The following is a 27,195-nucleotide window of genomic DNA, read 5'->3' as shown; positions in this document are numbered from 1 at the left end:
CAAAGAATCCCTTGACTGGACAGCAAAAAAGGTGTGGCAGCTAAGACACATCTTGGGTGGAGTTCTTCCCTGGATCCAACCCATAATTAATAAGTGATATAAAATTACTCATGCTTCTAGTCAGTCATAAGTTGATGTACAAATGCACAGATCTGGCTCTCCTCTTCCCTGCTTCACCATTCAGAAATATCTACTATAGAAGATTAACCAAAATACATGGAAGGGGCAAAGGAGCACTGAAGGACTCTTCACTCCCCATTCTTTTTGCTGGGACTTTGTGTAGAACAGGTTCCCAGTGGATTTTGATCTTGGGCTGCAAAGTTCAGACTCTTTACTGTAGTCTTATTATTAGTACTGAATTAGTAGCTTGGGTTTTGTGTGTGGACTAAGCATATTACTTCTATTGCTTTTATTTTTGTGGCTGCAGCACATGGCATAAGAACATAAGAGAAGCCATGTTAGATCAGGCCAATGGCCCATCCAGTCCAACATTCTGTGTCACACAGCGGCCAAATATATATATATATATATATATATATATATATATATATATATATATATATATATATATATATATATACACACACACACACACACACACACTGTGGCTAATAGCCACTGATGGACCTCTGCTCCATATTTTTATCTAACCCCTTCTTGAAGGTGGCTATGCTTGTGGACGCCACCACCTCCTGTGGCAGTGAATTCCACATGTTAATCACCCTTTGGGTGAAGAAGTACTTCCTTTTATCCGTTTTAACCTGTCTGCTCAGCAATTTCATCGAATGCCCACGAGTTCTTGTATTGTGAGAAAGGGAGAAAAGTACTTCTTTCTCTACTTTCTCCATCCCATGCATTATCTTGTAAACTTCTATCATGTCACCCCTCAGTCGACGTTTCTCCAAGCTAAAGAGCCCTAAGCGTTTCAACCTTTCTTCATAGGGAAGGTGTTCCAGCCCTTTAATCATTTTAGTTGCCCTTTTCTGAACTTTCTCCAATGCTATAATATCCTTTTTGAGGTGCGGCGACCAGAACTGCACACAGTACTCCAAATGAGACCGCACCATCGATTTATACAGAGGCATTATGATACTGGCTGATTTGTTTTCAATTCCCTTCCTAATAATTCCCAGCATGGCGTTGGCCTTTTTTATTGCAAACGCACACTGTCTTGACATTTTCAGTGAATTATCTACCATGACCCCAAGATCTCTCTCTTGGTCTGTCTCTGCCAGTTCACACCCCATCAACTTGTATTTGTAGCTGGGATTCTTGGCCCCAATGTGCATTACTTTGCACTTGGCCACATTGAACCGCATCTGCCACGTTGACGCCCACTCACCCAGCCTCAACAGATCCCTTTGGAGTTCCTCACAATCCTCTCTGGTTCTCACCACCCTGAACAATTTAGTGTCATCCGCAAATTTGGCCACTTCACTGCTCACTCCCAACTCTAAATCATTTATGAACAAGTTAAAGAGCATGGGACCCAGTACCGAGCCCTGCGGCACCCCACTGCTTACCGTCCTCCACTGCGAAGACTGCCCATTTATACTCACTCTCTGCTTCCTATTACTCAGCCAGTTTTTGATCCACAAGAGGACCTGTCCTTTTACTCCATGACTCTCAAGCTTTCTAAGGAGCCTTTGATGAGGAACTTTATCAAAAGCTTTCTGGAAGTCAAGGTAAACAACATCTATCGGGTCTCCTTTGTCCACATGTTTGTTCACCCCCTCAAAGAAATGTAACAGGTTAGTGAGGCAAGATCTTCCCTTGCAGAACCCATGCTGAGTCTTCCTCAATAACCCGTGTTCATCAATGTGCCTACTCATTCTGTCCTTGATAATGGTTTCTACCAACTTTCCCGGTATTGAAGTCAGACTGACTGGCCTGTAATTCCCCGGATCTCCTCTGGAACCCTTTTTAAAGATGGGGGTGACATTTGCTACCTTCCAGTCCTCAGGAACGGAGGCAGATTTCAATGAAAGATTACAGATTTTTGTTAGAAGATCCACAAGTTCAACTTTGAGTTCTTTCAGAACTCTCGGATGTATGCCATCCGGACCCGGTGACTTATTAGTTTTTAATTTGTCTATCAGTTGTAGGACCTCCTCTTTTGTCACCTCAATCTGACTCAGGTCTTTCAACACCCCTTCCAATATTAGTGGTTCTGGGGCGGGCAAACACTTCTCATCTTCCACGGTGAAGACGGAGGCAAAAAATGCATTCAGCTTCTCAGCCATTTCCCCATCCTCCTTCAGTAATCCTTTTACCCCATGGTCATCCAAGGGCCCCACTGCTTCCCTGGCTGGTTTCCTACTTCTAATATATTTGAAGAAATTTTTATTGTTGGTCTTCATGTTTTTTGCAATATGCTCCTCATAGTCCCTTTTTGCCTGCCTGATCACAGTCTTGCATTTGATTTGCCACTGCCTGTGTTCCCTTTTATTAATCTCACTTGGACTGGTTTTCCACCGCTTAAAGGAGTCCTTCTTACCTTTTACAGCTTCCATTACTTTGTTTGTTAACCATGCTGGCCTCTTCTTATACCTGTTTGTGCCTTTCCTAACTTGTGGTATGTATTTTATCTGAGCTTCTAGGATTATAGTTTTAAATAGTCTCCAAGCTTCCCCAAGGGTTTTGACCGTATTTACCTTTCCTTTCAGTTTCCTCCTCACATGCCTCCTCATCTCAGAGAATTTACCCCTTTTAAAGTTAAATGTGGTTGTGGCGGTCTTTTTGGGCAACTCCCTATTTATACAAATGGTGAAATCAATAACATTATGGTCACTGTTCCCAAGCGGCGCAATCACTTTTACGTCTCTCACCAAGTCTTGGGCATTACTTAGGACCAGATCCAGGATCGCCCCACCCCTGGTAGGTTCTGAGACCATCTGCTCCATAGCACAGTCATTGAGAGCATCAAGAAACTCAATCTCTCTCGACCAGAACACATATTGACCCAATCAATCTGCGGGTAGTTAAAATCACCTATTACGACACAGTTTTTACGTTTAGCCGCTATCTTTAATCCCTCCATCATATTATAATCGTCCTCTCTCTTTTCATTTGGTGGGCGATAACAAACTCCCATAGTTAAATTTCCTTTTGGGCCCTCTATTTCAACCCAAAGCATTTCTAAAAGGGAATCTAATTCTCTGACCTCAGTCTTACTGGACCGTATATCCTCTCTGACATACAGAGCCACCCCACCTCCAACCCTTCCCTCCCTATCCTTCCGATATAACTTATATCCAGGAATCACCGTGTCCCACTGATTCTCCTCATTCCACCAAGTTTCTGAAATTCCCACAATGTCTATGTTTTCTCCCAACACTAAACATTCCAATTCACCAATTTTACTTCGGACACTTCTAGCATTTGCATACAAACATTTATAATTTCCCAAGCAAGCTAGGCCCGCCACCTCTCTCCTGCCGCCTCGAGACTCTAGCAGACAGTCCATACTGTTTGTCACCATCACAGTGGACAACTCTGATCCGTTACTCGGTAGAAAAATAGAAGCCAACTCTTCATCTCTTTGAGACGAGTCCTCCCGAACCAGAGACATTCCATCTCCTGTCGGCTTTCCCCCAAGATTTAGTTTAAAAACTGCTCTGCCACCTTTTTGATTTTAAGCGCCAGCAGCCTGGTTCCATCCGGAGACAAGTGGAGACCGTCTCTTTTGTACAGCTCCGGCTTGTTCCAGAAAGCATCCCAGTGCCTAACAAACTTAAACCCTTCCTCCTTACACCATCGTCTCATCCACACATTGAGACTTCTAATTTGCGCCTGTCTCTCCTGCCCTGCACGTGGAACAGGTAGCACTTCCGAGAAGGCCACCTTGGAGGTCCTGGCCTTAAGTCTCCCACCTAGCAGCCTAAATTTCTCCTCCAGGACCTCACGACTGCATTTCCCCACATCGTTGGTGCCAACATGCACCACGACCACAGGCTCCTCCCCAGCACTGTCTATCAGCCTATCTACTACACGCGTAATGTCCGCTACCTTCGCACCAGGCAGGCAAGTCACCATACGGTCAATACGCGGTTTTGCCACCCAGCTGTCTACTTGCCTAAGGATCGAATCACCAACTACCAAGACCCCCCCCCTCTCCCCCTGCCCAGGGATGGTTCCTTGGCGCGAAAGGATACCCGCTCACCAACCGAAGAAGAGGTCCCTTCTGATGGCGCATTCCCCTTATCCTCAGCAAGGTGCCCTGTTCCCTCTAGACCCTCACGCTCTCTGGCAGCAACGGGGCTGCCACATTCAGAGTGGGGCTCATCTAATACGCCCCCAAGAGTCTTCCCCAATTGCCTAACTGACCGTCTCTGCTTCTCCAGGGCAGTCACCTCGGCCTCAAGGGTACGAACTCGTTCCCTGAGGACCAGGAGCTCCTTGCATCGAGCACACACCCAAGACTTCTGTCCTGTGGGCAGATAGTCATACATGTGACACTCAGTGCAAAACACTGGAAAGCCCCCACACCGCTGCTGGCATTCTACCTTCATGATATATATATTAAATATACAGTCCTCTTTAAATGCTGTTGTTTACGTGGCTCCCCTTCTGGAAGGTCAACTTACCTTATTGGGAGAACAAGGAAATCAGGGATCTGGGTTCCTGGTCCTTAGGAAGCCCCCAGGCAAAGAGCCACAGGCCAAGAGCCCTTTAGCTCGCGCCAAAGGCTCGCGCCTTTGGCAAGGCGCAGCTTAAAATGCAAAGAGGGTGGAGCAGACCACTCCTAAGCAATCATCAACAATTACTCTCAATCCATCAATCAATCAATCACTTTCACCTTTAGCCCACTCACCCAAACGTACAGCAGTTCCCCAGCTATCACAACTCAGCCTTTTCAGCAGTCACCCAAGCCTCAGAATGAAGTCTTTCAAAACGCAGAAATTCTTAGCAACTTCTCCAGCTGTCTCAGCTTATCAGAGCTGCTCTGCTCTGTTCTGTTCCTCTCAGGCCTCTCTGAGATGTGCTCAGCCTTTGGCAAGGCGCAGCTTAAAATGCAAAGAGGGTGGAGCAGACCACTCCTAAGCAATCATCAACAATTACTCTCAATCAATCAATCACTTTCACCTTTAGCCCACTCACCCAAACGTACAGCAGTTCCCCAGCTATCACAACTCAGCCTTTTCAGCAGTCACCCAAGCCTCAGAATGAAGTCTTTCAAAACGCAGAAATTCTTAGCAACTTCTCCAGCTGTCTCAGCTTATCAGAGCTGCTCTGCTCTGTTCTGTTCCTCTCAGGCCTCTCTGAGATGTGCCTCAGAGTAGCACCATGCTACTCTGCTTATACAACTCAGGAACTCTGAGATGTGCCTCAGAGTAGCACCATGCTACTCTGCTTATACAACTCAGGAACTCAGTACATTATTATTCATTAGGTGACCTGCTTGTCTACATGGTTCTTGCCTACACATGTCACCACAGTGGCATGGAGCCACAGCACACTGAAGCTGTTATCATGATGTAAAAGTATCCATTTAAAAGGTCTATAGTCTGAGTTCTGGTGAACAGGATGTCCCCAACAACATATTAAATATATATTTTGAAGTTCCTCTGAATTTAGAAGGGAAAATAATCCAGAGACAGACCACCTTCAATCTTACACTGCAGAGCAGACAGCAATATTGTCTTAAATATCTTCTCCTCATAATTAGTTTTCTCCTTTAGCAGATGGAAAATGGAATGAGGAGACAGAAATTTGCCTAAGTCCACACACACAAGTCTGTAGCTGCCCCTGAAATACAAGGTGAGGTATTTATTGCAAAATATCTGTGCCAACTCACCAGGTTACCTTCCCAAGGTGGCTTACAAAATCCTCCTATACTTAACTAGGACAACTCAGCCAGAAGTTACACTTATTCAATACAACCTGCTACAGTATCTTTCAGAATCATTCAAATGTCAAAAACATTGACTAGGGAAAGAGTTCTATGGAAGAATCTCTGGGCTGAACTATATTGACGTTTAGATTCACATGAGTAGTGATATAGAGAATGGATGTAGAATTGGGGATAACTCACTAGCATGGCCTTTTTAGATATCATAAATCCTGGTACATCAATGCAAAATTATGCAACTGGATAACCGGACCAATAACATAACAAGATAAATTACCTTTTGGAATTACTTGTAAAAAATGTCAATTACTGAAAATCTCTGGTTGCTCAAATATATTGATATAAAAGAAAATTATGTATAATTCTGGAACATCAGAAAAATATTAGATGGTTTATTATTTTTATTCCAATATGCAAGCGATCAGCTTCTGTAAAGTGACTTTACAAACAGCGGCTGAATCCAATTCTCTTTTTGAAGAATGTTGCTTCAGTTCATGTCCATTTGTCATATCACTGAGGGGAAAGTAGCACATCTGGCAAGAAATGAGCTTGTGCCAATTTTTCAACGAGATAAAAATATTTATGTTCCCATGTGTTCCCACAAGGGGACTTCAAACCAGCAGCTTTAATGTTTACATGGCTTCCTGGCAAAAGTGATTCCTTCTGACAACTGAAAAATAATAAAGTCTTCCATTACTGAGGTCAAATCAGTCTAAGTGTTTTCAGGGTTTCTTCTAGCTCATATTCTGATGTACAAAAAGTACAAAGTAGAAATGTGAAGGAGTCATAATACTATTAGTGTGTTCAATCGCTATATTAGTTCTAGAGCATAAGTATGCTCTCTGTATAATCAAGGAGACTGGCAGCAGCTAAACCACCAGAGGCTGAGTATTAATTCAGGCAGAGAACACATGCATTATGCACTGAAGAGCCCAGGTTCCAATCCAGTTAAAGAGATCTCAGGTAGATGGACTATGGAATTATCCTTGCCTGAAACCATGGAGAGCCACTGAAAGTCAGAGTAGACAGCAGCAGGCTAGAGGGACAAGTGATCTGACTGATCGGACAAGGCAGCTCTGCATGTTCAGGAATCTTGTGGCACTTTAAACAAAAAGAAATGTTTATCCTAGCATAGGCTTTTATAAACTAAAATCCATTCCATTAGATGCAACTGGCAAAGACATATTCGGTTACACATACAAGATACATGTCTCAGAGCAGTTAACCAAAACCAGTAAGTTCTCTCTGCATGAACTGCACTCTTAGGTTATTTCCAATTTTGTATGGATTGATTTACATATAAAGAAGAAAAACATAAAGAAAAAAATAAGAAAATATAAAGAAAACATTACCAAATCAAAACTCCTCCAGCTAAATACTGTACAGAAAAGCAGGTCATGCTCCAGAATGCACTTACCACTGCCCGACTGTGCCCCCTTTCCACAAGGACCTCCTTGTCCTGTGCCGCTAGCTAGAAAATGTTATCTACTACTTCTCTATTAAAAATGCCTGAGCAGGCACAGGGAGGGGCAGAGGCATAATAACATAAGAGAAGCCATGTTGGATCAGACCAATCACCTATCCAGTCCAACACTCTGTCACGCAGTAGCCAAAAAAACAGACACCTTCAGGAGGTCCACCAGTGGGGCCAGGACACTAGAAGCCCTCCCACTGTTGCCCCCCACAAGCTCCAAGAATACAGAGCATCACTGCCCCAGACAGAGTTCCATTAATATGCTGTGGCTAATAGCCACTGACGGACCTCTGCTCCATAAATTTATCCCATCCCCTCTTGAAGCTGTCCATGCTGGCAGCCATCACCACCTCCTGTGGCAGTGAATTCCATATGTTAATCACCCTTTGGCACCCACTACAAGTAAAGGGATCTTGATATTCCCTATTCAGCAGGGTATTATGTGAAGTGGTGCTACAGTTTTTTGTATGATGCCAACATCCAGTAGCTTTCATTTAAGCTCACATCGTAGGTTACCTTCTTCCTTCTTTGTCCACTGTTAGTGATCTTCTCTGGAGTGATGCCCAGGTCTGTGAGAACTTTAGCTATCCCTCGAGCATCTACTCCACAGTTTGGTGCCACATTTGATTCACAGCGTCTATGTACATTCATCTTGCAAACTGTAATTTAAAGCAAAGGGAGGGAAGGAAAGACCAGGGTTAAATTAGATTAAATTATCTTCATATATCAATATCAATCTCTACCTTTTACTGTATATAAATCCCAGTCTTGAAGGACAGCAACATGCCCTGTAATGAGAAAATGACTGCAGTATGAAGAAAACTGAGCTGAATTTCTGACCAGTTCATGTCGTGCTCTCAGCATGTAATGCTGCTGTCCTGGATCAGATCAAGGACGATCTAGGCTGCTTCATCATGTGTGGGCAGCAAAACACACCTGTCATTTCTGAGAGCATCTGCACAACTTCTGCCCAGTCTCTTTAATGTGCTCCAGAGTCAATTGGAAACATCTGAATGAAAGTAGAAAGAACACCAGCAGCTGGATCAATAGGAATCTTGGGGAAAGGACTAGAACAGAACAGAGTTGGAATGAGACTGAGGGCACCACCTTTTAACTCTTGGTTTAAACCCCCTTCCCAGCCTTCTTGCTTCATGATGGCTAAACTCAAATGCTAACAGCACATGAGGCTTTCACTATCCCAATGACTCACTAGGGAAGTCTCAAATGTTGATATGGCAGCAAGGCTGGCAGGCTGCTTGGACAAGTAGGGAAAATTGGTGCCAATTCCATGACATGCCTCTGAATCCAGGGAGAAGTAAGAGCTATACAAACTTTGAAAGATAAGCATTCTCTCATAACTACTTTATGACGAGATTAGGCAGGTGGGAAAAGGCCACAAACAAGCACTGAGAATTTGAAATTTCCCCAAGGAACTGCAAAAAGGGAAAAGATTCCAATCAGGCTAGAGACTTTATGTGATACAGATCCAAACTAAAACTATTAATCTAACAATGCACAATTTTCATGTGACAAATACAAAGTGAAAATGAGTTTGTGAAAATACAGCTTTTGCTCGACAGATATTTTAGGGTGCTATGGTTTCTCTCTTTGTGTCTTGTGTGTGTGTGTGTGTGTTTAAGGGAAACAACAAATCATTAAGCTTCACTTTTGTGTATGTGTATATGTAATCTGCCATCAAATCACAGTGAATTTATGGGAACCCCACAGGGTTTTCGAGGCAAATTATTAAGCACAGGTGGCTTGTCAATGCCTTATTCTGCAAAGTCTTTCTTGGCGGTTTCCCATCCAAGTACCAATTCTGTTTAGCTTGCAAGATCTGATGAGATCAGGCCATGCTGTACCATTCCACATCTAGGGATGCCAGGTCATCATATTGGGGACCGGCACTGCCCTCCAAGCCACAAATTAGTGGCTTGAATTGTAGGCTCATGCCGTCCCCTGCTTTTTCCTCAAAGCACTTAAAAGATCCTTTTAAATACTTTGTGAAAGAAGTGAGGAGGGATCCATGTGCATGTGCATGCCAAGCAATGACATTTGAGGCTTAGAGTGCAGACATACACTGCCCCCCACATCTCCCCCAAAGCACTTAAAGGATCCCTTTAAATGCTTTGGGGGAGAAGTGGGTGGGGTACACTCCAAGCTGCAAAGTTTGAGGCTTGGAATGCAGGTGTGCACCACTCTCCACTGTTTCCCCAAAGCATTTAAAGGAATCCTTTAAGTGCTTTGGGGAAGAAGTGTGTGTGTGTGTGGGGGGTCACCTGCCCCTCTCCCTCCCTCCTGCAATATTTAAAGGGCCCTCCAGTTGATCAGTGGGCCCTCCAGTTGATCCAGTTGATCAGTGGGGCATCAGTGGGGACAAGAAACCAGGTGTAGTTATAATAGAGGTTGCTGTCCCTAATGTCTTAAATATTTAAATGGTTTAAATGTCTTAAATGTTTTAAAATTTTAAATGTATTAATTATCTAATTGTTTTATGCTTAAATTGTAGTTATGTGGAACTTTGTGCTGTGAGCCGCCCTGAGCCACTTGCTGGGAAGGGTGGGATAGAAATCATTAAATAAATAAATAAATAAATAAATAAATAAATAAATAAATAAATAAATAAATAAATGTGTCCCCTGCTGATCAGCCGAAAGGCCCTTTAAATCTTTCAGGTGGGGAGGGATAGGGATGGCCACCAGCGGTCTGGCTTGGGGGCAGGGCTTTCCCCCAGCAGCCAGCTGGTTGATTGGAGTCCCCAAAGGGGAGGGACGGTGGCTCAGTGGTAGAGCATCTGCTTGGTAAGCAGAAGGTCCCAGGTTCAATCCCTGGCATCTCCAAAAAAGGGTCCAGGCAAATAGGTGTGAAAAGCCTCAGCTTGAGACCCTGGAGAGCCACTGCCAGTCTGAGAAGACAATACTGACTTTGATGGACCAAAGGTCTGATTCAATATAAGGCAGCTTCATATGTTCATATGTTCAACTGGGGGAACCCCTGTCGTGACCTGGGGGATGGCAACCCATCATCTCAAGCTACTTTCCATTTATATTTTAAATGGCTGCATATTTTATTTTTGTAAATTAAAAATATTTTAAACTGAAAGCACTGCGTATAAGAGCATTCAATATTCACCTGCTTGCTTGCTGATGGCCCAGTTGCACTAGTATAATGCCTTATATTAGAGTGCCCTCTTGTGGGAAAAATCCACAAATGAGTAACGAATTGGAAGCATACTCCTTGCTGTGTATCTCAGGGGGAGAATATATTTGCTGAAAATAAGGCTGGCTTCAAGATTATTGCCTCAGTCAATTTTAGGAAAGTGATAATAAACCCAGATAACATCCACTGTGTTCATTCCTTATCTTTTAAAGAGAAAAATTATCAGCTTTTTAGTTTGTCTTCTCATGCCTATTAGCATCAATACAGCTACTCCTACACAACACAGAATGTAGGAAGAGTCCTGATGAATCACCTTAAGGGTCTAGCAAATATTATCTTTTGTTTGCTACAATGGCCAGTCCAAGGCCTCTTGGACACTTACAAGTGAGATATGAAAGTGGCAGCTGTCACCAACGATTTTGTTCCTCCACACATATTTAGTATTCAGAGGTAGACTGCTTTTGAATACAAAGCTTCTCTTTGCGTGTGGTGTCTAATAGCCAGGGCTATACAACCTCTTTCCATTAGTAAACAGAGATTATATACCAACATAACTGATGCTGTCTCTCTACTACAGTTAGGCCTGAAGCCTGAGGGAAAGGGGTCAAGAGCAGATGTGTCATTCAGGAAACCTGGGAGTTGATTTGCCACCATTCTCTCAAGCAACATTTCCCACCCCCACCCCCCACGCAGTTCTGAAACAAGTTTTTAATTAGCCAACTTGTTCTTTTTACCAGGTGCTGATAAAGCAGCTTATCACATCATTTATTTTCCATTTTAGCTACTCTATGAGGTAGATTAGACTGAGAGAGAGAGGCTGGCTGGCTGGCTAGCTTGGCTCAAGGTCACCCAGAGAGTTTTCATGACTGAGTGAGGACTGAAATTCCTTGAAACATGATGATATTTTTAGTAGCTGTTGTGAGGAACTGATTCAAATCCGTTACTTTCCTGAAGTGCCACCCCCCCAGAGATAGTTTGCCTTGCATGTTTCCCCCAGTGAGAAAAAACAATCTCTGGGGGGTTGCCATGAGGTTGAAAATACAATATTGAAGGAAAAAGTAAAACCTTTCCTGAATGAAGATCCTCCACAGATGCAAAATTACCCAGGAAAAATTTGATAGAATTCCATGGATCTTCCAGCATCTTTTGTGGTCTTGATGCTGAATGAAAGGCATCATGTACACTACAGTTCAATAGGAGTCTTTCTCTCTGACAGTGTAAGCCTGAATCTGGCCCAGAATACAGTCTGAGGGAGAGCACTCTGTGGTTCTTGATGCTCATGTAAGCTTTTATGCTATCTGTGCTGCTCTTACTGCATTGTATTCTAATTCTGTAATTCCATTCTCTGCATCACGTCTGATGCTCTTTGCTGTGGTTCTACTGTAGTTTATTAGCTATTTCATGCTATTAGGCTATTTGATTGTTGTATACCATATAATCCATTTCTCAGTGAGAAAGGCAGGTCATAAATACTGTAAGGTATATAACTAAATAGAGAGCCCCATGGCGCAGAGTGGTAAAGCTGCAGTACGGCAGTCGGAACCCTCTGCTCATTGACCTGAGTTCGATCTTAGCGAAAGCTGGTTCAGGTAGCCGGCTCCAGGTTGACTCAGCCTTCCATCCTTCCGAGGTCGGTAAAATGAGTACCCAGCTTGCTGGGGAGAAAGTATGGAAGACTGGGGAAGGCAATGGCAAACCACCCCGTAAAAAATCTGCTATGAAACCACCTCGTAAAAGTCAGTTGTGAAAGCAACGTCACCCCAGAGTCGAAAATAATTGATGCTTGCACAGGGGACTACCTTACCTTTATGTAACTAAATAAGACAGGGGCTCAGATACAAATCTGTAGCTTTACCAGACAGTCAAAGAACTTCACACCCTGGAAACTCCTTTAGGAAAAGACCAAATGGACACTTGAATATGCAGCAAAGCTTCAGAGTGTGGATAAAGTTAAGATTCTGACCCTTTACATTCCTACCAACTGCTTGGCTATTTAGGTGCTCTTTATAGCAATTCAGAGTTGCCTAGTGACAGGTCTCAAGGGGAGCTCTCCCGGGTCCTGCAGAATGTAACTTCCTCCTACCACTCAGATCTTGAGTTCTGAAACATGACCTACCATCTGCTGAGCTGTGCTGGATAACTCCTTTCTTCCATTATTTGAATAATTTTTTCAAACCTCCCTTTCTCTCATTAGTGACTAAAACCAAACTGAAAATTTAAATACCACAAAAAACAGGTGAGCCAACATGGCTGCTGACCAGCCAACACAGTCCTGTATTCAGTTAAGGTCCAATGAAATAGCCTGGCCTTACAAAACTGCTAGAATTACAGCTCCCAATATACACAGGAAGGTGGAGACAATGGGTAGTTGAAACTGCCATCAAGTTACAGCCCACATGGCAACCCCATAGGGTTTTCAAGGCAAGAGATTAACAGAGATGGTTTGCCATTGCCTGTCTCTGAATGGGAACCCTGGTCTTCCTTGGCAGTCTCCCATCCAAGTTTAAATGTTAAAGTATGTATTTATTGTTGCTTTAACCCACCTTGCATCTGCTTGTGGGGGAGGGAGGCCTAGAAGCCAACTAAACTAAACTGAACTGAACTGAACTGAACTGAACTACTAACCCTGCTTAGCTTCCAAGATCTGATAAGACTGGGACATCCAGGAGATAACTACTAAAATCATTTAAGCCTATAGTGTTGGTCAAAGAGAAGGTTTACAGATTACTCACTGTATCCCACTCATTCCTCCTTTCCACTGCAGCCTCCATCCTGCAGGGCTTTTGTTCCTGAGGGTCTGTTCCCATGATACTCTTTTTTTGCCCCCCTCCTCACCTTGCCAGCTAGCAGAAAAGCTGATAGGATCCAACACAGAATCTTTTCCTGAGTGAAATAACATTTCATAATTAAACGGAGTAGTCAGACCATACCAGGCCATTCAAAAATCTCCACCTTGCCCTCAAGTCCTTTTTTTCCCTTCTCCTGGTCCTGCTCTGCCCCTCCATTGAGTAGTGTCTCTTCAACCTCCTCCATTATGGTGATCTTTTTTTGTAGATGCAGCATTATATACAGTTACATTTTAAAGGAAGGCTTCAGAAATATTAGCTAACCAAAGCCCTGCAATTCCTCTGATAATATTTCTCACCTGACTCAACAGAGTGACTGAGGTATTGGGAATGTTGTGTAAAGGGCAGAGCAGAATTAGCAAAAGTGGGCAGGCTGCTATGCTTCATCTTACAGCAGATTGTTCCTGGAAAATACATATGCAGTAAATTTAGAGCCAAAACTAATGTATCATTCCCCAGTCAAGCTGCCCACTTAGGTTTACTGTCCAACTTAGTACTATTGTTGTTGTTGTTATTATTATTATGCAGTTGTTTTTAAAATGTGCCATTTAGTGCTGCTAATGTATATGCTTGGGGCTGCCTAACTGAGAAGGGCAACATTTTGTTGGTAGAACACATGCTCTGCATGCTGAAAGTTCCAAGTCAAGCCCCTGATAGCTCCAGTTTCATGTAGCAAGGTTGGATAAACCTTAGTCCAAAGTCTTGGAGACTTGCTGGAAAGCAGATAATACTTGGTTAGATGGTCCAATAACAGCTTTAGTTCAATGTGTTCTTATTTGACAATAGGAAACGCTTTGTTATTGGGGAGAGCCTCAGTGGCTGTGTGCCCACAGAAGGTCCCAAGTTCATCACACGTTCTGTTAAGAAGATTTTGGCCACATTTGAGTCGTGTTGGGGGGGTGTACATTCTAATAAAAAAATGAATAAAACAGAACTTACTTTGAACTCTGTGACTGCCCACAATGGTACAACTTTGCACATTCTCAAAGCATCATAAATCAAAATGGGGGGAAATTACAAGCGACCTAATTAACTGAACATAAGGAGATAGGGAGGTGTCACTATGGTACTGCCAAGAACTGAAAAAGCCAACGTGGATGGCAGCAGCTGTTGCCTACAGCCTCAATTTATCCTGTTCTTTCTGATATTAAAAAGGAATGTACAGGTCCATTACTCAGATTTAGTAACTTTTTAGTTTTTCCACATGGTTGCTATTTCAGAGCAGAACCACATGTTATGTGACATTCTATGATTCTTTTTATAAATGGCCTTTTCTTTCTTTTTTCCTTTTACAGAACACAGCACTAGAGCAGCCAGTTGGGCTAAAGAGTGAGGGAAGCCCTTTTTTTAGCACTTTTCCCTCTCCTCATTTTCTACTGAACACACCACACACCAGTGATCCCTCTAAACTGCAGAGTCGTGTGAGCAAAATTTCTACTTTGTGACCTACTGGCATTAAAATTGTGAGCTACTGGCAATAAAGTTCTGATCTACTGCATAAAATTAGTGTGCTCTGGGATCATCCTTCCTGAGCTAAGACAAAAATGTGTGAGCTGGAGGCTAAAAATCTGTGAGTTAGCTCATGCTAACTCAGCTTAGAGGGAACACTGCCACACGCATAAAGCTGTTTTGGGGTCTCTTGGGAAAATACTCAGTTTCCCCCCAGAAAAAGAGAGCTTCAGCATAGCAGTTTTCAGTAGGGTAATGCTTCAAAATGAAACACTTAAGCAGCCCCTTTCACCCCACACAGGTCTCCTCCTCAAAAGTCTTCCTCATACTGCATTATGTAAAATGGAAGACAGAAAAAAACACTATAAAAGGAATGAGAGAATTATAGACAATGGTATACTGCTGTTTTCAGACAATTGCCATCCTATGCAAAAAAGATGGCCAACTACAAGGAACCAGCTACTTTGTTCAATTTGAGTTCTAATTGCTAAAAATGCCACAAGCCTGGTTATTGTGACTCTGAGAAATTTGACACCAACAGCCAGGATTTTGAATTTTACCCAGTTTTCTGCAGAGCTGGTCCCAAATATATGATGCTGGCATCGCTACCAAGTAGTGGCTGGCACTTAGAATTCAAAATAATGTTGCAGCCCTGGAGTAATGAAACAAAGCTTAGGGTACAGTTATATTGGGAACTATATGAAGTAAGTAAGAGCCCCGTGATGCAGAGTGGTAAAGCTGCAGTACTGCAGTCGGAGCCCTCTGCTCACGACCTGAGTTCCATCCCAGCGGAAGCTGGTTCAGGTAGCCAGCTCCAGGTTGACTCAGCCTTCCATCCTTCCAAGGTCTGTAAAATGAGTACCCAGCTTGCTGGGGGGAAAGTGTAGATGACTGGGGAAGGCAATGGCAAACCACCCCATAAAAAGTCTGCCATGAAAACGTTGTGAAAGCAACGTCACTCCAGAGTCAAAAACGACTAGTGCTTACACAGGGGACTACCTTTACCTTTTTATATGAAATGTAGATGCTTGAAATGGTTAGATGTTTGGCTTGGTATAACCCAGTGGATGTAGAAGTGAATTTGGATGTGGAAGATCTCACTTAAAAGTCTATGCATGTTATGTGCTTACTGTGTGTAGACTCATTTCCCCAACTGTAAAATGGGAACAACAGTGCCCTATAACAGGTTTACTGAAAGGGTCAATATAATAAAAAAATTGTAAATCATATTTGCCTATTGATTTCTGTTCAGAGATTATAAACCAGAAAGATGGGTTTAAAAATGAACCACAAATAAATAACTGAAATTCTAACTACAATGTAAATTATGAATAGGCAGGGTATATCAAATGGTAGGTAGCATTAGAGTTCATGAAGCTGAGAATTCAAGGGTAAAGTGGTTTAATCTGGCACATCTAACATTTAGCTGCTAACACAGATCCACTTTAACTGGAGGTGCTCGAGACTGAACCTGGATTTCTTTTGGCAATACACTCAAGAAGCATGTTTCACTGGTGGTTAAACTAGTGGTTAAGGCCGTAACTTGTTCGTTGCCTCACGGCAGTTTTGTTCAAAACTTCAACCGCAATCCACCAGTTAAGCATACTTAAGTCCCAAGTTCTTGATTTTTACTTGTCTTTGCATGAGAAAAAGGATGGCTTATGCACAGGGTGTGGGATTTCTGCCAGTTCCCCCTTTCCTGTTTTAACCCATCGCTTACATCGCACTATTGTGGACAGAGATTACCCAGTGTTCAGGAATGGCTTCTGAGTGGAACAGAAGGGGCTACACTGGAAAGGAGGAGACTTGTGGTTTGTTGGATCCAGTGAGCTTAATTGGATTAGATGTTATACCTTTATCTGATTGGGGGGGTGGGGTTCCATATTGTTCCAGAACTGCATTTATTGTGTTGTACTAGTAGAAAGGCCCTGACCTGGATAGCCCAGACAAGCCTGATCTTGCCAGATCTCAGAAGCTAAGCAAGGTTGAGAGACCATTAAGAAACACCAGGGTTGCTAGGCAGAGCCAGGCCATGACAAACCACCTCTGTATGTCTCTTGCATTGAAAACCCTATGGGGTTGCTGTAAGTTGGCTTCTGCTTAAGGCACAAAACAAAACAAAAAATCCTAACAGAAGGAAATTTCATTTTGCCTTGACCAGAGAGGAAAAACAAGCTCTGAAAAAGAGAGTATGCTCTTACCTTTGCATTGTAAACCTTGTCTCAGAAGACCCCAGAGCAATGAACCACAGTGGTCACAGAAAGTGGGCACTTTGTAATTGTGGATGCTGAACTTATGAGGCATGTTGACGCTGAAGCGCTGGGAACCCACCTAGGAAAAAAGCAACACAGTATAGCACAATTAAAACCACACTGCTATCTAGGTTGGGTCCAGCCCAATAAGCTATTAAGCACCTGTGCATATAAAAAGCAAGCTGCAAACAGTTTCATCACACTCTGGTATGAGCAAGAAACTGAACCAAGGATGGGGCTGTGAATCTTAGAAGAAGAAGAAGAAGAAGAAGAAGAAGAAGAAGAAGAAGAAGAAGAAGAAGAAGAAGAAGAAGAAGAAGAAGAAGAAGAAGAAGAAGAAGAAGAAGAAGAATTGCAGATTTATACCCTGCCCTTCTCCCTGAATCAGAGACTCAGAGCGGCTTACAATCTCCCAACTAGGGCAACTAGAATGATTAAAGGGCTGGAGCACTTTTATTTATTTATTTATTTATTTATTTATTTATTTATTTATTTATTTATTCGGGATTTGTATCCCGCCCTTCCCACAAGTGGCTCAGGGCGGCTTCCAACCATTAACAATTTAACAATTTAAGTATAAAACAATTAAATACTTGACATTTAAACATTAAAACCAATACATTTCAATTCATAAAAACAATGCAGCTTAAAACCAATAACATGTCATTTATGTGAACAGATGGCTGGCCAGTTACGTCAGGTTTCCATCCCAGCTAGGTGTAAGCTAGCCGGAAGAGGGTTGTCTTACAGGCCCTGCGGAATTGAGCCAAATCCTGCAGGGCCCTCACCTCTTCCGGCAGCTGATTCTACCAAGTGGGGGCCATAACGGAGAAAGCCCTATCTTGGGTGACTTTCAAGCGGGCTTCTTTTGGCCCGGGGATAGAGAGGAGATTTTCCCTATGAAGAAAGGTTGAAACGCTTGGGACTCTTTAGCTTGGAGAAACGTCGACTGCGGGGTGACATGATAGAGGTTTACAAGATAATGCATGGAATGGAGAAAGTAGAGAAAGAAGTACTTTTCTCCCTTTCTCACAATACAAGAACTCGTGGGCATTCGATGAAATTGCTGAGCAGACAGGTTAAGACGGATAAAAGGAAGTACTTCTTCACCCAAAGGGTGATTAACATGTGGAATTCACTGCCACAGGAGGTGGTGGCGGCCACAAGTATAGCCACCTTCAAGAGGGGTTTAGATAAAAATATGGAGCACAGGTCCATCAGTGGCTATTAGCCACAGTGTATGTGTGTATATAACATTTTTTGCCACTGTGTGACACAGAGTGTTGGACTTGATGGGCCGTTGGCCTGATCCAACATGGCTTCTCTTATGTTCTTATGTTCTTATGTTCATATCTTCTCCCCCCACAACAGACACCCTGTGAGGTGGGTGGGGCTGAGAGGGCTATCACAGCAGCTGCCCTTTCAAGAACAACCTCTGTCAGAGCGATGGCTAACCCAAGGCCATTCCAGCAGGTGCAAGTGGAGATGTGGGGAATCAAACCCGCTTCTCCCAGATAAGAGTCCACGCACTTAACCAGTACACCAAACTGGCTCTCTTAGAATAGGCTTGATTCTTCAGGGATAGTAGGGAACAAATTTTGTCCCCATCTCAATGGTGCATCCCTTAATTTTCTCACATAGGACATAATGGTTGTCATTCTTTCCTATCTGGGAAAAAAACCCCTAACCCTAAATGTATTTTATTTGAATCCTGTTGTACTTCTCTAAAGCTTGGAATGGCTTATACAATTTTTTTAATGTACATTTTAAAAAGTAAGGGGAGGCAAGCCTTCATGCAAATTACTTATGCAATCTTCAGTCTTTGGAAGAGTATTATTTTATTAAAAATATTTGTATTCTGTTTTTCCTCAAAACAACAGGCTCAAGGCAGCTTACAATTGTAAACATAAAATAACAATGAAGCCAGTCATAAATGCCAGTCATAAATACACTTTTACCCTGCAAAGAGCAATTCCCCCCCAGCAACACCAATCCAAAACTATAACCCTAAAGAAATAATCCTCTCAAAGCACCAGGTCTGGAATCAGTCATGGAACAGTCCTAATGATGGACAGGGCAGAAGGGGAATTAGCAGAAAAATTCTTCTTTATTGTTGCACCACCACAACAAGGCAAAAGTTATCCTAGAACCTGGGTTTCTGGTATGGTCCTTTTCTGCATTTAGGGAGTTATGTTACCTGTGGGAAAACATTTCAAATATTCAATCCTTCCCCTGCAGTGATACAGTCCAAGAAAAACTGTACAATAAAAAAGTCTACTGCTTGTATCTTACTTAGAACTGTTTAACATAATCTCTGTGTTAGAGCAGTTTTTTGGATTATAGGGTGTGGCTCCCTAGCTAGCTTGAGTCCTGCACCTCTGTTTGTTTGTTTAAAAACAGGAGTATTGTACAACCAACACACTTAGCAGACAAGATTATTACAAAATAATCCCAGTGGTAGCCAGTGTTCCCTCTAATTCTGTCCCCCCCATGAATGGAGCAGTTCACATCCTAAACAGAATATCACTGCTGTAATCTTAAAATGAGCAATGGGTGGTGCAAAATCCTGCACAGCTCCAGATTGCTGTTGATCAGAGTTTTCTGCATTAATGAATGGCTGCTCACATGCACAGCTTAGAGCAGGGGTATCAAACATGCAACCTGGGGGTCGAATCAGGCCCCTGGAGGGCTTCTATCAGGCCTGCAAGCAAGTCTGCTTCCATCTCCCTCTCACTTGCCTCCGTCAATTATCAGAAATGTAAATAAAACATTGCAAGAGTGCTAATCTTTTAAGTATGTTTTATTTAAAGTTTTTTTTTAAAAAAAAATCTTTAATTGAGTTTGTGTTCTGTATAAAGTTATCTCTGCTACCTGCTGTTACATTTTATGACACACATGGTCATAACGAGGTCTCATTTATGTCAGATCCGGCTCTCATAACAAATGAGTTCAACACTGGAGCCCTGAAGCATCATTTAGAACTATATGCTTAGTCAAGTGACTGGGGGCTTGGAACAACATGATTTGGCTTAACTTAGTAGTGTTCAAACTTTCATTCTCCAAGGATCGTTTTAGGTGGGTATCCATGTTGGTCTGCAGTAGAAGAGCAAGTTGGTCCAGTAGCACCTTGAAGTTCAGTGAGATTCCCAAGGAACCAGTAAAGGGAGCTTTGACTCTCAAGAGCTTACACCCTGGAAATCTTGTTGGTCTTCAAGGTGCCACAGGACTTGAATCTTGTTATTCTTCAAGTACAGTATCTGCCACATTCATCTGCCTGTCAAGAACCCCATGAGATCTGTCACAGCATATTGCAGAGAACTTTCCACGGGAAGACCTGTTGCACATCACTGTGCCATGTTCCATGTGACCTGAGAATACATTCTAGAAAACACTTGACACTTCCCCCTATGGTTGTACGCTGAAGGAGCAGTGGTGGGCAAATTGTCTTTCAGGGAACTTTTGTCTGGAATTATGGATCTTTTCACTGACTCCTTGTAAGTTTTCAAGGATCCCTCAGTTTAAATATAGTTCTAAAGCCATTATACTAGCTGAATTACATTTGCAAAATAAATAACCAACTGGTTGTTTAAAAAAGTGCCCTCTGCAGAAGGAGATATGAAGTATTTTTTCCTCACCATCCTCCCATCACTGGCTTTTTTCCAGGAGCCTCAAACTGCCTGAACAATGAGAGTACCAGCTCAGAAATGCCTTAAAGCTTTCCACAGTCTGGAGCCCAAGAATGTAAATCAACGCAAGAACTCCCATATCTCTACATGGCACAAGCTGGTAAATCATTATCTGGCACAAGAGATCACAAGTGTTGGCTTGCAAGATTTAGGGGATGATGCAGAGGATGACAGTACAGCCTTCATCCAAAATAAGATTGTTATGATGGTATGGCATGTGGGTGTTATACTGACATTCCTATCCATTCTGCCCAGTTTGCAAAGCTTTTTTTAAAAACTCTACTATCGTTTTACATGAGCTCTGCTGGTTTAACCCTACAAACTGTGAATTCCCTTCAAAGTGGAAATTCAGAAAACAATTTTTATATAATATAGAACACCACTGAAGAAACACTAAAGATAATTAAAAAAAAATGAATATTACTTCATTTTTTTTTTGTATCTATCTGGGATTCAGTGCACAGATTTAGAATCTGCTCAGAGACCTGCATAGTGTATTCTTACAAGAATGGCCCACCTGTACCTGCAGACTGTCCTACACACCTTCCAAGAGGGCTCTTTCCACAATGCCATCCATGTACCATGGCCTAGATCATGCAGCCTAGAACAGTCTGAACATCTGTTACTCAGGGTTGATACTTATAGCGTCTATACCCTTCCCATTCAGGGTTGACAAAATTTCTGCACATTTTATGAAGGCACTATAAAGACCTCTTCTTGAAGGGCAGTCATTTCAGCCTAACTGGCAGTTCAGAACTATGTGTTATTTGTAGTCCTGTGAGAGCACAGAAGGAGAGGGGCTACTTCATTTCCACCTCCTTGCAACATTTTCCTGCTGAAAATCAGCAGCCTGGCATGCGGATTGTACCACTGTAGTTCAAATTTTAGGTGAGCACTCATGTCGTTAAAAAGAAAAAGATTCCTGCACACATAAAACTAACAGGGGCATCAACTGGCTATGATAGACTGTATCTCCCTGAACTGAAGGGTTTTTTGTTTGTTTTGTGGGAAGAATTTTTTGCATATGGGGAAATTCTATCAGATGAGTCCTTGGCTGCAGCCCAAAGTGGCACAGACAGATTCAGGTTTATTACCTCTACTGGGAACTCAGCCATTATAGACAGGCAATAATCTGAAATGGGATACTCTGGAATGGGATACTGTAAAATGAACTCTAGGATGGGGGGTGGGGGGAGCTGAGGCTCAGTGGAAGCACCTCTGCTTTGCATGCAGAATGTTCCTGGTTCAATCCCCAGCATCTCCATATAAAAGGGCCAGGTGACAGGTCACATGAGAGTTCTCTACCTGAGACCCTGGAGACCACAGCCTAATTTTATCCTCAGAATCCAGATCTTATCTTGCTGCTGATTTACCATACCAGGTTTAGCTATTTTTTTAAAAAGTATTTATTTATAGTCTTCCTTTCTCACAGACTCAAGTAATTCCCATACAATCAGAACCATCATGACAATCTATTATGAAAAGAGAATGTGGTACTAGGCAGAGATTGGAAGGATCAAAGAAACACTATTTTTTTTTGTCTTGTAACGAACAGGGGAAGAGGCAGTAACTTAATCCTACCCCCCCCCTCCCCAAATTCCAACTTCCTTTTATCTCAACCATTTCTTTCATAAATATTTACCTCATCGTGGGCTTCCTGTTTCTTCAGGCCAGCACATTTCGTTATTATAAGCTCATGGCATCGCTTGTGGACTACGCAAGTGCAAACTGTAAACAAGAGAAACTGTGACAGCCCAAGTTTTCACAAAGACTTTTTCATTTTTTTCCCAAGAGTGGAAGACTGAATTTAAACCAAAGGGAAGCTCTGGAGGATTTTCCCCAGATCTGAAAGATTGAAGCATGTACCATGGGCCAGAATTGGAGTACCTGACCTGAGCCAATACACTGTTGGTCTTTAAAGGAGGTTATCAAATGCTCTTGTTAAAAGCACTCAACAAACAAAGGAGACCTGGGGTAATTACGTGGCTGTAAAATACAAGAAAAGCCCCAAGGTAACAAATGACTTAAATACTTAACAACACTCTAAAGTATATGACATCTGTAATTGAGAACAATATGTAAAATAACAAAGACCACTCAAACAAGGAAAAATTCTACTAACAAGTAATACTACAAACAGTGTTAACACAGTGCACTAATCAGTACAAAAGCAGGTTGCTCTTAACAAATAGATAAATATCAAGCCAGTCCAAAAGTGTGGCTCAGTCAACCGTATTCTTCTCTGGCCATTTCAGGAGATGTCACTGGGAGCAGGTGTCACTGGGTGTGCATTGGGGGGAGGGGAGGTATTTGTGAGTTTCCTGCATTGTGTAGAGGGTTAGACTAGATGACCCTGGAAGTTCCTTCCAACCCTATGATTCTATTATTCTATGAGATCTTTCAAATTTGTTCCCCATTTATTACAAAAACAATGTCTCTTAGGGCCAAAAACAGGTAGGATCAATCATTGTGTCTGCTGTGAAAAGTGGTAAGAAGGTAGGTTCTGATTCCGGGGGAGAGGGGGAGAAAGGGAACATGCAAGTGAGAAAAGCTGAACTATTGTCCATCCTATACCTTTCTCCCCTACAGTTTATCTCCCCAAGTTCTTTTCTCTCAGCCAGACTTAGCTCATGGTATATGAGCCCTGGCTGGGAGAAAAGAGCTTAGCAAGACAGGCTGTGGACCTTGAGTTGAAGGTTGGTTCTCCATTCCGCAGCCATGCACACCTTCTGTTCTTTAAACCAGACCATCACACTCCATTTCCTATGACAGTGACAGAACACATGAATGTGTAGTTGGCATATACAGTCTGGCCTTCAGAAATTTTATGGTCAGTCTTTCCCAGAATGCTTTAGAAAGCATCATACCAGTACACATAGAAGTCCTCCCTTCACACTGTAAATGCAATGGATTCTATGGTGCTCTAAACATATGGGTTCTTGTAACCTATTTCACACAGGGGAGGCCCAATGCCCCATGGAGCCTTAGGCAGACTCGCTGCCTGGAGCCTCTGCACCTCCCCCCTCCCTGCCGCGCCTCTGTGCCCCTCCACACCTCCCCACTGCTCCTCCTCCTCCTCCCTCCCTTTGGACCCTTTCCCACCCCCCCGTGCCAATTTAAAGACCCCTGTGTGAAATAGGTTACAAGGACCCAGATGTTTAGAGCACCATAGAATCCATTGCATTTGCAGTGTGAAGGAGTCAGTGGCAGCAGGGGTCGCCCTTTCAGGGCGCTCTTCCTGAGGGATGGTGAGCGCGCCCTGGCCCAGCGGTGCAGTTTTAGCCATGATTCCAGTGTTTGGCCAGGGAGGGGGGGCTTTAGAGAGCTGGAACGTGGCGCTAGAGTCGGTTCCAGCGTTGAAATTGGCACGGGGGGTGGGGGTGGGAAAGGGTCCCAAGGGAGGGAGAAGGAGGAGGTGCAGGGAGGGGGCGTGGAGATGCAGTGGGGAGGGGGGAGGCATGGAGCCACAGGGGAGGCGAAGGAAGGAAAGAGAATGGAGGGGCTGGCGGCGGCAGGCAGCGGTAGCGGAGTGGGGCTGGGGAGAAAGGCAAACTAGGAGGGGGGAGCCCAATTTTGCGCCCCCACCCTCCTGGTGCCCTAGGCCACCCCTGATTTCACAGTTATAGCAGCCCATGTGTCTACTTCATGGTGCCCTATGTTCCTGTTCAGAGATGCCTGAAGTTACAACATATGGCCATGAGGAAAACCTAGGCCACGTGACTCGATTTGGAGGAACAGGGTAGATGCTTTTAGCAATGAATTGCAGGGAGGGAGGAACCTGCTGTACATGAAGGGTGCAGGAGAACAACCCTGTCTCCTGCAGGGCCATGGTTTGCTATTTTTGCTGTTGCTATCAGATGACCCTTATAATGTAACAAAAATGGTCAACTGCTCCTTTTGCAAAGGTATTCTGGATTTCATCAAAGACTTGGCAATATATGATGAAGCTAAATAACACAATGGATCAACTGGCCAGGATCCTAATCCTACCATGATACAGATTTATCAAAGTATTCATTTTGCATAATCTCTGACTTAATTTCACCACCTCAAGGCAGGGTTTGGAGGAGGCTATGGTATCACAGTGAAAATCAGAGACATCATGATTCACTATATAACATCCTCCAAATGGTGAATTGTAAAGCAGCTCCTTAGCTACATGAACTGGCTTTCACTCACAGCAAGACCGAAGTGGGAGTTAAAGCACTGCAAATTTGTCTTTTTTGCCTAATCCATCCATTTGCACTTGCCATCCTTTTATATGCAACCCAGCTCCCATGTAAAATACACCAATGTTCTCTATTTTCACAGTATCTTATAACTATACACAGTTTTCAAAATTTTCAGGGTATTCAGTTGTTACGTTGTTTGTACATCCCTTTATATGCAGCATATATACATCTTTGTGCCTGTGGGTGATGAGCTTTTTGTTTCTTGCTTGACTATATACTGTTTTGTTTGGCTTAGACTGGTTAGGTTTTGGGTAGTGTGTGGAGAAGAATATTGAAGCTGAAAGTTTATTATTAGATTTTAAAGAGTCATATCATTGTTGAATCAATAATACTAAACTTTTTTCAAAGTAATAAAAACTGGAAGGATTTAATGAGAGCTCTGAGAGAGAGCAGAGAAGTGCTATAAGGGTGAGGTTTGGCTTTCTAAGCAGCTGGGGAAGTTGCTGAGAATTTCTGAGTTTGTGCGACTGTGTGATTGCTGAACATTCTGAGTTTGTGGTTGCTGGGGAACTGCTGTTTGTTTGGTTTGAAGGTGATTGTTGCTGATTGATAAGGAGTGGCTGTGTTCCTCACCCTCTTTGTATTATTAAGCTGCGCCTTGCCAGATGCGCGAGCCTTTGGTGCGAGCCGAAGGATGAGAGCTAAAGGGCTCTTGGTCTGTGGCTCTTAGCCTGGGGGCTCTGTAAGGACCAGGAACCCAGATCCCTATTTCCTTGTGTTCCCAATAAGGTAAGTGGACCCTCCAGAAGGAGAGCCACATAAACAAACAGGATTTAAAAGGGGACTGTATATTTTTGAAAAAAGCTATCATGAAGATAGAATGCCAGCAGGGGGGTGGGGGCTTTCCAGTGTTTTGCACTGAGTGCCACATGTATGACTATCTGCCCACAGAACAGAAGTCTTGGGTGTATGCTCGATGCAAGGAGCTCCTGGTCCTCAGGGAATGAGTTCATACCCTTGAGGCCGAGGTGACTGACCTGGTGAAGCAAAGACAGTCAGTTAGGCACTCGGAGAAGACTCTCAGAGACGTATTAGATGAGCCCCACTCTGAACGTGGCAGCCCCGTTGCTGCCAGGGAGCATGAGGGTCGAGAGGGAACAGGGTATCGGGCTGAGGATAAGGGGAGTGAGCCCTTAGTAAGGACCTCTTCTTCATTTGTTGAGCGAGTATCCTTTCACGCCAAGGAACCATCCCTGGGCAGGGGGGCGGGTCTTGGTAGTTGGTGATTCGATCCTTAGGCAAGTAAACAGCTGGGTGGCAAAACCGCGTACTGACCGTATGGTGACTTGCCTGCCTGGTGCGAAGGTAGCAGACATTACGTGTGTTGTAGATAGGCTGATAGACAGGGCTGGGGAGAAGCCAGTGGTCGTGGTGCATGTTGGCACCAATGATGTGGGGAAATGCAGTCGTGAAGTCCTGGAGGAAAAATTTAGGCTGCTAGGCAGGAGACTTAAGGCCAGGACCTCCAAGGTAGCCTTCTCAGAAGTGCTAGCTGTTCTACGTGCAGGGCTGAAGAGACAGGCACAAATTAGAAGTCTCAATGTGTAGATGAGACGATGGTGTAGGGAGAAAGGGTTTAAGTTCGTTAGGCACTGGGATGGTTTCTGGAACAAGCGGGAGCTGTACAAAAGAGAAGGTCTCCACTTGTCCCCAGATGGAACCAAGCTGCTGGCGCTTAAAACCAAAAAGATGGCAGAGCAGTTTTTAAACTAAATCTTGGGGGAAAGCCGACAGGAGATGAAATGTCTCTGGTTCGGGAGGACTCATCTCAAAGAGATGAAGGGTTAGCTGTTACTTTTCTACCTGGTAATGGATCAGAGTTGTCCACTGAGATGGTGACAAACAGTATGGGCTGCCTGCCAAAGTCTCGAGACAGCAGGAGGAAGGTTGCGGGCCTAACTTGCCTGGGAAATTATAGATGTTTGTATACAAATAAAATTGGTGAGTTGGAATGTTTAGTGTTGGGGGAAAACATAGACATTGTGGGAATTTCAGAAACTTGGTGGAATGAGGAGAACCAGTGGGACACAGTGATTCCTGGATATAAGTTATATCGGAAGGATAGGGAGGGAAGGGTTGGAGGTGGGGTGGCTCTGTATATCAGAGAGGGTATACAGTCCAGTAAGACTGAGGTCAAAGATTCCCTTATAGAAATGCTTTGGGTTGAAATAGAGGGCCCAAAAGGAGATTTAACTATGGGAGTTTGTTATCGCCCACCAAATCAAAAGATAGAGGATGATTATAAT

At 43.3% G+C, this 27,195-nt stretch overlaps 1 protein-coding gene across 1 annotated transcript in view; it reads right to left on the bottom strand.

Moving 5' to 3' along the window:
- The window catches only part of PRKCE (protein kinase C epsilon), a 563,878-nt gene that overhangs the window by 144,246 nt on the left and 392,437 nt on the right, over positions 1 to 27,195 (bottom strand). Inside the window, exons 5-7 of the mRNA XM_060247704.1 lie at positions 22,360 to 22,445; positions 16,981 to 17,110; positions 7,842 to 7,984 (exon numbers count right to left, since the gene is read on the bottom strand). Of these exons, the coding sequence (XP_060103687.1) occupies positions 7,842 to 7,984; positions 16,981 to 17,110; positions 22,360 to 22,445 (359 nt within the window). The remainder of the gene's footprint in view (positions 1 to 7,841; positions 7,985 to 16,980; positions 17,111 to 22,359; positions 22,446 to 27,195) is intronic.

This window comes from Heteronotia binoei, chromosome 1, assembly GCF_032191835.1.
Source record: "Heteronotia binoei isolate CCM8104 ecotype False Entrance Well chromosome 1, APGP_CSIRO_Hbin_v1, whole genome shotgun sequence".
NCBI lineage: Eukaryota > Metazoa > Chordata > Lepidosauria > Squamata > Gekkonidae > Heteronotia > Heteronotia binoei.
This window is presented reverse-complemented; position numbering and strand designations above follow the sequence as displayed.